The following is a 12477-nucleotide window of genomic DNA, read 5'->3' as shown; positions in this document are numbered from 1 at the left end:
TGTTGCCGTGCTCTAATTTTACATACCTGTCCGCCGCATGCCTGCCTTGCCTTCGTCCCTCTCTCTCAGTACGCGCACTGCTTGTCTTTTAATCTTAAATTGGATTAGCTGTTTATGATCCCAGTGCTGTTACAGTTGGTGAAGGCAATACAAAACTGCTCATGTTTTTTTCTTGTTTGTTTTCCTCGCTTAGCATGACAAATGACTTTTTTTTTCTTCTACTGAGTAGCACTGTGGTCTGTTTCTGGTTACTAAATACCTTCAGAATATTTCTTTCAAGTGTTTTTGGTGCATCTCAGTTCCAGAGTACTTATTTAAGGAGAAGGTCTCTGTTTTGGTGTCTTGGTATCGTTTTTCAGACATTTTCATTTACGGTCCCTGAACTTATATAATTTCTCTAAATCCTGTTTTATGGGGGGTTGAGCTCCTTCTTTGTTTCCCTTCTTTTTCTTACTTTTTTTTTCTCAGTATCTTGATCAAGTCCTATTATTTTCTTGCATGCGTTTGTCCTCTTCAGTCTCTTTCCACCCTCTAACCCAAATAATGCGTTATAAGTATCTGACCCAAAAATTTTTGCACTCTCAGTTCTTCACAGATGATTTTAGCTTCAGAACTGCTTTTCCGTGAGATTATACAATAAAGACTTGAGCTTGTGTCTTAAATGGTAATTGTACTTCACAGAGTTTTTCATATAAATTAGCATCCAGTATCGAATAAGGGTTTTTTAGGAGATTATATAGAATTATGAAACACTACTGTGATCTTTTTCACTTCACGTTTAAAGTGCATATACTACTTCAATGCATTAAATTGCTACATGTATTTGAGTAGTTGGTAACATTTTTTCAGAATTTGGGCAAAAATTTTGGAGAGCAGTACTTCTAAATTATAATTTTAGCCATTGGATTTTTGTGTTGCTCTTACACCATGAGCTAAAGACACTTAATGTCAGCTATTTCCCCAAATGCATATTTACAGCTTGCCCTAAATATCGTCTTGTATCAGTAATTTCCAGTGTGAGATGTGCGTTTGTTAAAATGATTTTGAAAATTTCCTTAAGTGAAATTAAACATATCATCAAAATTGCATTTTTTGGTTGTAAGCAGAAATTATGCTTAATGCTTTATCTCAGATAAAAATACGAGAATCACAACTCTTAAGCAAAGTTTCTCTATCAGCTGGTGTGTGCGTGTGTGTGTTTTATATAAATCCAACTTAAATCTTTCCTTCAGTTTGTCAAGGATTATAACAATGTAGGTTTCTAAGCATTTTTGGGTAATACATCTATTTCCCACTATTCTGACAAGAATGTAAGCTCCACAGCTATGCCTGCTGAGATTTGTAGGGTGTAAAAACATATAATGCTTTATGGCAATATTATGTAAACTGTCCGAAAGTCATTATTTTTCAGGGGAAAAAAAAAAAAAAAACACAAACAATCTCTAGTTTTGTATTAAAAATTGTAGTTTCAACAGTTATTTTGGTTGAATAGAAATCTGTTTTTTCTAGTCTGATTTTGCTTTTGATTTGCAGCATATTTATACTTAAGCAATTGTAAATGGGAATGTGACTTGATTTTTACACAGACAGGAGTAATTTATGTCTGTAAAAGACAGCAGAGACCGGCTGTTTAAAAAGAACAGTTATGCTATGACATGGGTTTTGACCGAGGGCTATCTGAAGCTGCGTTTTTGCTTCCAGTTCTTCATTCTGGTTCAAAGGCACTTGTTCACATACTGTTCTTCTTTCCCAGTAGGCATTGTTAACTTATTTAATGATACATAATTCTGAAATCATACCTCTTTGGGATTTTTTTCTTTATGTACATGTTGCTATCTGAATTTATAGGTCTCTGTCTTTTCATTCACTCTATTGTTAGTGATTTTGGAGTAGAGATCTTGGGATGTGAGTCACAGATGTTTCATTAGGTGGGAATCTTTGAAGCACACACTTTCAAGGAAAAATCTCTTAAAATACATCTCCATATAGGTTGAGATGCAGTTACTTAGAAGCCTGGAAGTGCCCTTTTCTGACTTTACAACACGGAGTTTTATTATCTTGTTCCATCTTTATCTGTGCTCTTCTCTTGTTTCATGGTCTTTTTTCCTGCTTTCTTTAACAGAGCTTCTAAGCTGTAGCTGAAGTTGCTTTAAGATGTTACTTCTTTCTGTACTTTTGACTATTCAGTTTTCCTATATATCTTGTAGAGAGTTTGAAGAGCTTTATGCACTATCAGTGCTTACTGCTGCCTGGTTCCATTTATTTAGGATGGAACAAATGGTGTTTGGTTTTCCTGCACTGGACTGGGTACAGTTGATGCAGAAAGCACAGAGGCCCAACGCCGAGGCAGAGTCCACGCTTGATACTGGAATAAGGGAACTGCAATGGAAAAAGTATATTCTCCTAGTCCCAGGGTAAGTTTGATTCTGAATATTGGTGTGCTTCTTAACATTATGTTGCTACATCAGCTCTTCACAGATAGGATTCTTACGTGTATTTTGTGGTGATTGTAAATAAAAAAACAGTCTTAGCATGATGGTTGTGTAGAAGAAACACTTATGAAGTGATCACCAAGTGTTCATTCTTATATTGTAAAGTCACCCACAAGAAAACGGCAGTTCCAGCGTTTCAGGAAATACTTAGTGTCCTTCAGTAGAGCACAGTCCTGGTTAACAGGCTCTAAACTTGACCCAGTTTATTTCTTCTGTTTATGCCCATGTATTATTCATGCTTGCTGCCTTTTTTTTTTTTTTTCCCCGTAAGCTTTCCAAATAAATGATTCAGTTGGCTTTCTTTCTGTAAAGATCAATGCCAGTATTCATACCTTGTGGATAATTCCACAATAACCAAGCATGTAAATAATCTGGAAGAAGCACATTCTATTTTCTGGATCTTATAATCAACGTGTTTAAAATTGTAAACTGTTATGTTGCTACTTTGCTAGAAGTGCTGATTTTTAACAGAAGTCTAATATACTCATAAAAAGCCTATTCAGAATAAAAATTCAGCTGAGAGAACTGTATGAAGAAGGATTGTAAAGATTTAATGTATTGCACAGAAATAGCAACCTCTTGGGAGGGATCCATTTTTATATCAGATGTGGGCATGGAGACTGTGGTCTTCCTGGGACTTCCCAAACCGACAGGAGAGTGTAATAGTTGGGACAGTTAGGATTGTTGCTGTCCTTCAAAGACTGCTTTTCAGTGTGTTTCATGGGATGAAGCCAGGGAATTTTATTCCTCATTTATGTGAGGACTTTTATTTCAGAAGTGTTCTTTTTAATGTTGCCACAGAAATGAGTATTCTGTCTTTATAATCCAGATATCCCACAGTTGCTTCTTGGGAGTTGGGTGGAAGTGTCCTTTAAGATCTTGAATTATTTTTGGAATTCCTTTTGCAGTGTCAAGCAGTTACTTAAGGAGAGTAAGTACTCCCAAGAAATTGTCTTGAACAAGAGGGCTTCATAACAACTGGAGAACAAAATCCTTTAAACATATTTATAAAGTCATTATTAATGCTAACAGCAGTGCTATTGTTTTCAGATTACAGTGGTCAACTTTGGAAAAGCAGAATGACTGGCATTAGTTAATTTTCTTACTTTCTGCAAAAAGAGCTGTTGTGAAGGTAATGTGGCAGACAATAGCCAGTTCCTAAAAGTGACAGTAGAGTTTGCTGCTGGAGCACACACTGACAAAAGCATGTGTAGTTTTGCTCTGTGAGGAGTTAGTTTTGATTAGTTGTTCTTGACTGAGTGGGTGTTGTCTTTCTGTTTGTGAGAAACGGTAAAGATATTTTAGTGGTTCTGGTTTTTGTACTCTACATGCCGATCGGCAAGCTAAATGAGGAGTTGCTCAAAGAGGGGTGGCAGGGTGGTAAGACATATGTTTACAAAGTATGTAAATAAAAGTAATATTTTTATTAGATTAGGAACTCAGTTTTAACAGTTATTGCATAGACAGATTTGAGATTCTTTAAGCATCAGTCCTAAGCATCTTCCAACCGGAATCTTTTTTTGTTGTTAACAGTGTGAAGTATTTAATTTGATGAATATTGTGTGTTTAAGACCAGGAGGAATCTTGAAACATGTTCAGCGTATTATCATAGACACCTTTCAAACTATTTAGTAAGTGGAGTAAGAGCTTTCCATGTTACAAAGGTACTTGTTCTATTTAAAACAGGGCAAGTATATTAATTCAGAGTTGTAATGTTCAAGACAACAAATCAGCTTCACTGAAACAAAAAACTCCCTAGAAATATTAAGCACAAACCATGAATTTGGGTTTTTTATGCTCGGTTGTAGCTGTGGTAACAAGTGCTTTGTGCTAATGGATTTTTTGCTTTACTAATTTCCTTTCTGTTATCTGACATTTACAGGAAAACTAACGATACAAAGGACAATGCACAGTGTATATCCTAGTGATATTTTGTATGCTGTGACGTGGGTTTTGCCATGGCATCTGAGACTGAAAAGGCCCGTGCTCTTCTCCAAACTTTCAGCACAGCTTCAGTAATTTCTAGTCTAGGCTTGGGAATATTCTGCTTTGTGGCAGACAGACTTCTGCAGTTTTCCTTCGTTCAGCAAAATGACTGGCTCCGAGCCTTCTCTGATAATGCAGTGCATGGCATACTGGGAATGTGGTCCTGGGCAATAGTGATTGGGCTCAGGAAGAGGAGTGACTTCACTGAGGTCACGCTGGCTGGCTTCCTCGCCTCTGTCATTGATGTGGACCACTTCTTTCTTGCTGGCTCACTGTCATTAAAGGTAAGTCAATAAATCAGTGATTGTTTATTTTCTTTCTTCATCACTGTTTACTTTATTGTTCTTCTACCATACCCTAAACAAAAGAAGTTCTAGTTACACTTTGATTAGATACATTTTTAGTAGATGTACAAGAATTATGGTTGTATGCAGTTGTTATGATTTAAAGAGCCCTAAAAATACTTTACATCTACTGTTAAGCTCTGCTTCTTACTAGGTGCTGAAAAAAAAGTTCTGAAAGCCTTTGCACACGATACCCAATGTGTGTCACATAGTTGGTTTGTTACCCAAGTTAAACAGTTAAGTGCTGCTTTGTGCACTTTGTGTATAAAGTGGATTATTCCACTTCTGTTTACAATAAGGGGCAGAAATATCTGGAAAGCAGATAATCCAGCTGCTGTTTGGTTTTATTCAGACTTACTGAGTGGTACATTTGGTTTTAGCCAGCCCTAAATAGTTCTCTCACAAACAAGCTATATGTGAGCTACCACGTTAAAAAAAAAAAAAAAAAAAGTCAAACTTGTTAATAAAAGTTAATTGGCTTCTGTCAAGGAATATATGTGGTCAAAATTCATCTTCAGAACTGCTTGTTAGGACAGAGTTTCTCAATAGGATTATTGCTACCAGGTTATGACACACTTTTTCAGTGGCTCTCCAGTGGTCTAGATGTGTCTCATCCTGATTTCCCGTTCTCACATGTATATATAGAATTGTAGAATGGTTTGGGTTGGAAGGGACCTTTAAAAGTCATCTAGAACAACTCCCCTTCAGCAAGCAGGGACATCTTTACCTAGATCAGGTTGCTCGTATGTCCTTGCCTTCTTGCCTGCTCCAAACATACATACACAGCTTTTGCTGACCACAGCAGTCTTTTCCGTATACTCTCCAAAATATTTGCACCTTCTGTAAGCTTTTTTAGCTTCTGTAAGCTCTGGCTGCGCCAGCCCGAGTTCTGTGCCAGTCACAACTCTCTTAGCGCTGCCCTCTGGATCTCACACCTCGGGCAGATGCTCCTCGCCCGCAGCTCTCCCCTGTTCCCCACAGCCAGGGCCCTGCTGCTCTGCTTGTCTCCAGGAGTGTGCTCTGCCCAGCAGCACGGGCCCTCGCAGCTTGTGCTGGCGTCGCTGGCGTACCTGTACGTACGTGCCACGTGCTCTTCCCGCCCCACAAGCCTGCACCCAAACTACACATGGGCCTGACAGGAGAAAGGGAAGATACTGTCCTTTATCCAGTCAACCAGAGCATAACTTAGTTGTTTGACCGTCTTGCCTTCTTCCTTCTCCCCCAGTTTGCTCATAACAGTGTTACACTCTTCGTGGATGGCAGAGGGAATACCATGATCTTGGTGGCCCTTCTGTGGGCTCGTTCCCCAGTAATTCCGTGTCTTTCTTGTAGTGGGGAGCCCACAACTGGACTCAGCACTCCAGAGGTGGCCTTACCAGTGCTGAGGAGAAAGAGAGGGATCACCTCCCTTGACATGCTGGCAACGCTCCTAAATGCAGCCCCGGATACTACTGGCCTTTGCCACAAGGCCGTGTTGCTGACTGATATTCAACAGGCCGTACTGCTTCAAAACTGCTTTCCAGCCAGTTGTCCTCCAGCTTGTACCAGTGCCTGGTGTTGTTCCTCCCTAGGTAGTCCCTAGTTCTCCCCTTTTTCTGTACGGTTTGCATATGGAAATACTGTAAATTTCTGAAACTATATAAAGAAGAGGCAGGTTAGTTTGATTGATTAATGGGTCCTATAATATTAACATTTTGGTGTAGCATTCAAATCTGTAACTATTCTCAAGTGTATTTTCTTAGTTTGAAATCAGTTAATGCAAGTAATGAATGGCTAATTACTAGAAAATATTGTTAAACTTTTATTGCTTTTTCTTGCATTCGTTACCGGTGCGTTTTATCAGTGATGACCACTAGATGGCACTCTCCAATAATGTCTGTTTAGAAAGATGAGTACTGTATTGCATCATGGAGCTGGGAAGTGACCTGTCTCTGCACTGCCTTCAGTGGGGGAAGGTTAAATACGCAAACACCTTCCATGATGGAGAATGTTTGTGTAGCCTATCCCTAGTATCTCGAACGAAGTAAATAATTGCAATTTCATTACTTACTTTGTTCGTGTGTTGTTTCAGTTCCCAAGCAGCTAGCAGCTGTTTTCCCAATCTCCACCCTAAAGTATTGTTGCTGACAGTTAGATCTTGTGTTCTTAATCTTTAAGGCCTCTTTGCAAAAGACAGTTGATTGGTGTGCTCGCCCCCAAAAATGTTTTTCAAATCAGAAATACAAGATATTGCAGGTAGAAGAAAAGCCCTCTAGTAGCCTAACTTACTGAGCTGTGGTAGGAAGGCAAGATGCCCAAAGGCTTTTTCATAATCGTTTGCCTATAAACTCCTCCCCTTCCATACATTAACTGGGCTAATAAACATTATTTACCTGTAAACCACATCATGTGTAGGTCTCTTGACCCTTACAGCAGTAACAGCATTACCCTTACAATCTGAGAAACTGTTGTGCGGTACAGAAAATCTCTTCTTAACTAAACAGCTCACAAAAAATATTTGAGGGGCCTGGATTTGTATTTTCTAGACCTCTTGCCGTTTTTCTCATCTGCTCTGTATTGCTTTTTACCTGAATAATCTTTAAAGGGACATGTTCCAAGCCATGTGTAGTATTTTAGGTGAAACTTCACTTGAACCTAATAGCATAGATTCCTTTTAATGTCTCATGCATACAACACTTCTTTTTAAAAAGAAAAAAAAAAACAAACCAGTTACAATCTGTAAGATTACAGTCTTCTTGCAATGACACCAGTTTTTTTTAGTTTGTTCTGTAATGCAATACCCATAAAATTTTCTCTCTGGCTCCCTAGACCTGATTTTAGTATGCACCTCTCAGTTTCGTGACATAATTTCAGTCTGTTGCCTATGTGATTTTTTACTTTGTGGGATACTTTATTTGCTGCAACCTGCCTTTTTAGATTGCAGGATTCAGAACACTGATTTGAGAGACTCCGATGTTTATTGCTTATGCAGCATATTACCAGGTCACCAATAATATGAAGAAATCTAATTAACCAACCACACCACTATTACTCAACTGTAACAATGATATTTTTCACATTGCCCTACACAATTATCTGTAAAGCTTCTCATCATCATTTAGCTCTGATGATGCGTTACTTCTTGGAAGTCACCCTCCCATGGAGCACAAGGCAGTATTGCCTCCTACCTCCAGTAGTTACCTTCACAGGACTCCAGTTGTCTACTCCTGTTCTTGCTGACACAGCTCACTACTTGGATTATTTGGCTGTTGGGCTGTTTTTCACGATGTCATCGTTATTTTTCTGGAATATTCAGGGTAAATAATCACCTGTGGTGTTTATACATGTTTATACGTTTGCCCTGATAACTATATGCATATTAAGTAACATGCGAGCTGCCCTTTTGCCCATGTTATTTTTGCAACAAGTGTAACACCTACAAAGACTTTGTTACTTAGAATTTGTAGTCCTTTCCATGCAGTATCATTTTTACTGTGTATTGGATGCAGGCAAGCGTAGAGGAGTCTAAGAATGAGTGTTTAAAGAATTTGTCTCTTTGTCTAGCTCTACAGGTGAAAGTTAACTGCAGTTTGTCATCATACTCAGCACTGCTGATAAACAAGAGCAGTGTGATGGGCTGCTCCCAGTGTCCCCCAGGGCTGTAGCCCGAGCACTTGTGTTGCAGAACAGACATGCAGAAATGGCCAGCATGCTCCTTAAGACTCACCAGCTCCTAGATGTGCAGAGAGTGCAGTCAGTGGCAAACAAAACTGTAGCAGCAAACATACACAACAGCTGGCTAATGTGCCAGAATATGAGTGAGGCAGCTCATGTTGTTTCATAAATTCCATGGTGTTAATTTGAGCATTAAAGCAGAGAGTTTGCTTGGGCTCTTCTGGGTGCACTTGATTGTCTCCTCTCCCTAGCTGCTCATTGTAGTGTGTGGGAGGGGATGGAGGAACTTCAAGATCATGCACCTGGTGGGATGGGTAGTCAAATGGAAAGGTTATTTGTGTTGCGAATAAATTCCATTTGTATCTGCAACCTGATGTCTCTCATAGTAGACGTTCCCCTAAATCTACCCAAATCGTGGCCATCTTTTCCCAGGAGGTTTAAACCAGAAAAGGCTTGCACTATTTTTTTTTTTAAGATGTGGTGATTTCTAAAGGTGAACAAATTTGCCTGTTAGGAGGAAGAGTGTAAGAGCTTCTATTGCCAAACAGAAAAATGTGTCTGTTTCTTGATCAAGTCAAGGATGTAAGTGTTCCTCTACTTAGAGAATGTGGAAGAGAAAACAGTCTATCCTTCTCTCAAAACCTGGACAACAGCATTTCAGAACCCTAATGACCGTGCTGCAGTTACAAAATAGGGTTTTCATGTGCTAAAATTGAGCACTGTGTTTTGCTGTATGAAAAAACTTGCCATTTAAAATTTGTTTGGGAAAAAAAAAAATAGAAGCCTCTCCAAAACTGGGTAAAGATTGGTACTAATAGTGATAAAATTGCATATATAATTAACATTCATGTTCTTATTTATTGTGTTACTGGTAGCACCTAACCTGCAAAGAGCAGAGGGAAAAGACTCATTTAGATTTTGCCACGGATACTTCTCAAAGTGCAGAAATAGAGACCAGTCTATAGGTTATGTGCCAAAACGCATCACCTTCCAGAGTGGCTTTTCAGAATGAAGCTAGTAGGGACCTCTTAGGCTCTTGTTGACAGTAACAAAAATCTGACTATCTTTGTAGGGTAGGTGATAATTTCACCATTAGAAGATTTTTCTACTCTAATCCAGGATCAATCTGCTTCTATGAAACAAATGAAATTGTGGAAAATACACCCTCTGCACCAAATCTAAGGATTTGGGTTAAAAGTTAGATTCTATTACACTAAAGTACATTACATTACAGTTAAAAGTTGTTGAGACAGTTTGTGAGCTTTTAAATCCTGTCACCTGATGGAGAGAGTCACAGACAAGCATGTGATGGGAAGCTAGCAGAGCAAAGCTTTCTGCAAGCCTGTTAGCACTGGCTTGGGTAGAAAGCGCAGGCCATTGTATTGCCAGGTAGTCCATAAACTTCCATTTCTCCATTCCCTGGCTAAGTCCCGCTGTCAGATACCATGTCTGTTGAATCCTGCAACAGTTACCACACCTGAAGCATTAATAGGTTACTGGCTGTTGTCTTGTAGAGAGGCCCTGTTCACTTTCTGCCTTAGATGCAGCGGCAGATGCCTTCAGCATAACAACCAGGTGCAGCTGTCACGGGCAAAGAGTACGCCTTTGGTGACTGTTACAGCCTTCCCAAATGTTCAGTAGCATCTGAACTGAGCCAACTGATACCATGTTAAAGAACTGCAGTTTGAACCCTGGGTTTCCCAAAGCAGAGATCCAGGCATAGAGTCTCATAAATAATCGAGTAGAATGGTGCAGCAGCAGGGTCAGCTCGAGCTGGGTGCCCCCCAGGGGGGACCCAGACCAGAGGAACCCCTGGGCGAGCATACCCTTACAGACTGTGTGTCCAGCCTTCACGGGAGCCTCGCACGCCCTCTGCTCCAGTGGTGACTCTGGCTGGAGGGCCTCCAGCACCTCCTGACTCCTCACGGACTCCTCCACTGTCCCCAGGCAGCAGGCTGCTCTCTGGACTAGCTGCAGCTGCTCCTGGTGGTTGTAGTCGTAAAGGCTCCTTGTCTTTTGATTTGCACTGATTCTGGGGGCCCTGTTTTAACTTAGTAGGTACAGTTAAGTAAACCCTAGTGGAAACGTACAGCTCGCAGCCTAAGACTTCAGCAGGTATAGCTGCTGGTGCTAAGAAACAGCATACTAAAGCACACAACCTTGTATCTATAAATGATTCAGCTATTTAAAAGTTTTCTATTTAAGCTAACGAACGTGTATCTCTTAACAATTACATCAGCACCTGTATAGATCTTTTAGTGATCTGCTATCATTTCTCCTGTGCTTAGAGGAGCAATAATCTACTTACTTGTTGCTTAGAAATCCAAAATACTTTTATTTAAATTTTTTTACTATCTTTGAATTTGTGGAGATAGTTCAAGCTCTTGCTAGTAAGTACATCCAGAGTATTTTCTCAACTATGTATAGTAAATTTATAACTATGATTTCTTAAAACAGCTAAATTTAATCTCACTAGCTATTCATTCACCTTAATTAAACCAAATACCAGGCTTTCTACTGAGTTAACGTTAAACAAGTTTTTGGTGTAAAAACCCCGATCGCAAATGATTCAGGTGTTGGCTTTTGAGCATGTGTTTTGCCTGTCTGTAAAGAATGCTGTGCCAAGACAATAAAAATACATGTAACCTGGATCATGTTTTTGTTCTATTGAAAATTACTGTTGTTTTAGATATTGTCCAACTAAAACAACTTCATGCGTGCTAACTTTAGCATGATAAAGGATATATTTTTGAAAATAAATGCATTTAAAGCATATTAAATATTTAAAGCACATTAAATGTTTTAAGTGTATCATATGGTAGTTTTCCTTTTAATTAGGTTGAAACTAAATACATCTGTTCAGTGCAGCAGACTGTGCAGGTTCCTGAACACCACATGACTGTATGACAAACAGCATATCTCATCCTCTCCCTCTGGCCATTGGTAGTGCTTAGTAGGATGCCTGATTTGCAATTCCACTGAGCCATTTGATAATACACCTGTAAACATCCATGAATCATTTCTTGTCATGATCATTGCTATTGCCAGTTATATTTTTCTTTTCTGCAGGCTGCTCTGACTCTTCCACGGAGGCCACTTCTTCATTGTTCTACTGTGATTCCTGTTGTGGCTCTGACATTAAAGTTTGTTATGCACCTTTTCAAGCTTAAGGATTCATGGTGCTTTCTTCCCTGGATGTTGTTCATATCCTGGACTTCTCATCATGTGCGTGATGGGATTCGTCACGGCCTCTGGATCTGCCCATTTGGGAAAACTCCTCCTTTGCCATATTGGCTTTATGTGGCAATTACAGCATCTTTACCTCATCTGTGTTCATTTGTTATGTATTTAACAGGCACTAGAGAATTAATGTCTATAAAACATGGAATCCACATTGATGTATAAGAATGATGGCTCTTTAAACATTGATTGTATTAGCACTTGAAATAAGCTGTCTGTTGGTCAATGAAGTGGTTTCCTTCTGTTTCCTACAACTTCAGAGTTAGAGGCATTTTAAGCCTGGGGAACCAGTTAAAGCTCCTGTGTCAATTCCTTGTGGTCACAGAAACCTATTTATAGATATAAAATTATTACCATTCAGTACATCCCCCTTATAAAATATGTGGTCTTCTGTAATAGTTCATGCATAGCTAGCTGATTTATAAAGTACTTAATCTGTACCTGTAGTAACTACATTCCATTTTATAGTTCTGGTGCCATTCATCTGATCCCCATACACTTTGTATTATCTAAAGGCAGAATACAAATCCATTTCATCTAGATAGCATTTGTATAGCACTTGAAAAATGTAGAGTACTATATAAATGCTAAGTATTAGTAAGGATTTAGTAGTGTATGGCACTTCTGAAAAACATCAGGTAGCCTTTTGAATTTATGTGTTTTCCTGCTGGACTGTTGGTATTCGACTGTTGGTATTCAACTGTTCTAAAAGAAATGCTGTTTGGATTTCACAGTGTGCAACTGCTCATCTGCACCTCTTT

The 12477-nt window shown here is 39.2% G+C and overlaps 1 protein-coding gene across 1 annotated transcript; it reads left to right on the top strand.

Annotated features, from left to right (window-relative positions):
* Positions 1-4373: 4373 nt before the first annotated feature.
* On the top strand, positions 4374-12052 carry LOC103768628 (chromosome unknown open reading frame, human C5orf28). Its single transcript, XM_008935781.1, has 2 exons — positions 4374-4762; positions 11546-12052. Exons 1-2 carry the CDS (start codon positions 4451-4453, stop codon positions 11879-11881), a joined length of 648 nt encoding a protein of 215 aa, XP_008934029.1. The 5' UTR covers positions 4374-4450; the 3' UTR covers positions 11882-12052.
* Positions 12053-12477: the final 425 nt, after the last annotated feature.

This window comes from Merops nubicus, unplaced genomic scaffold (genome assembly GCF_000691845.1).
Source record: "Merops nubicus isolate BGI_N331 unplaced genomic scaffold, ASM69184v1 scaffold17652, whole genome shotgun sequence".
Classification (NCBI taxonomy): Eukaryota; Metazoa; Chordata; class Aves; order Coraciiformes; family Meropidae; genus Merops; species Merops nubicus.
Note: the sequence above shows the minus strand (reverse complement) of the source record. Positions and strands in the feature narration are given on the sequence as shown.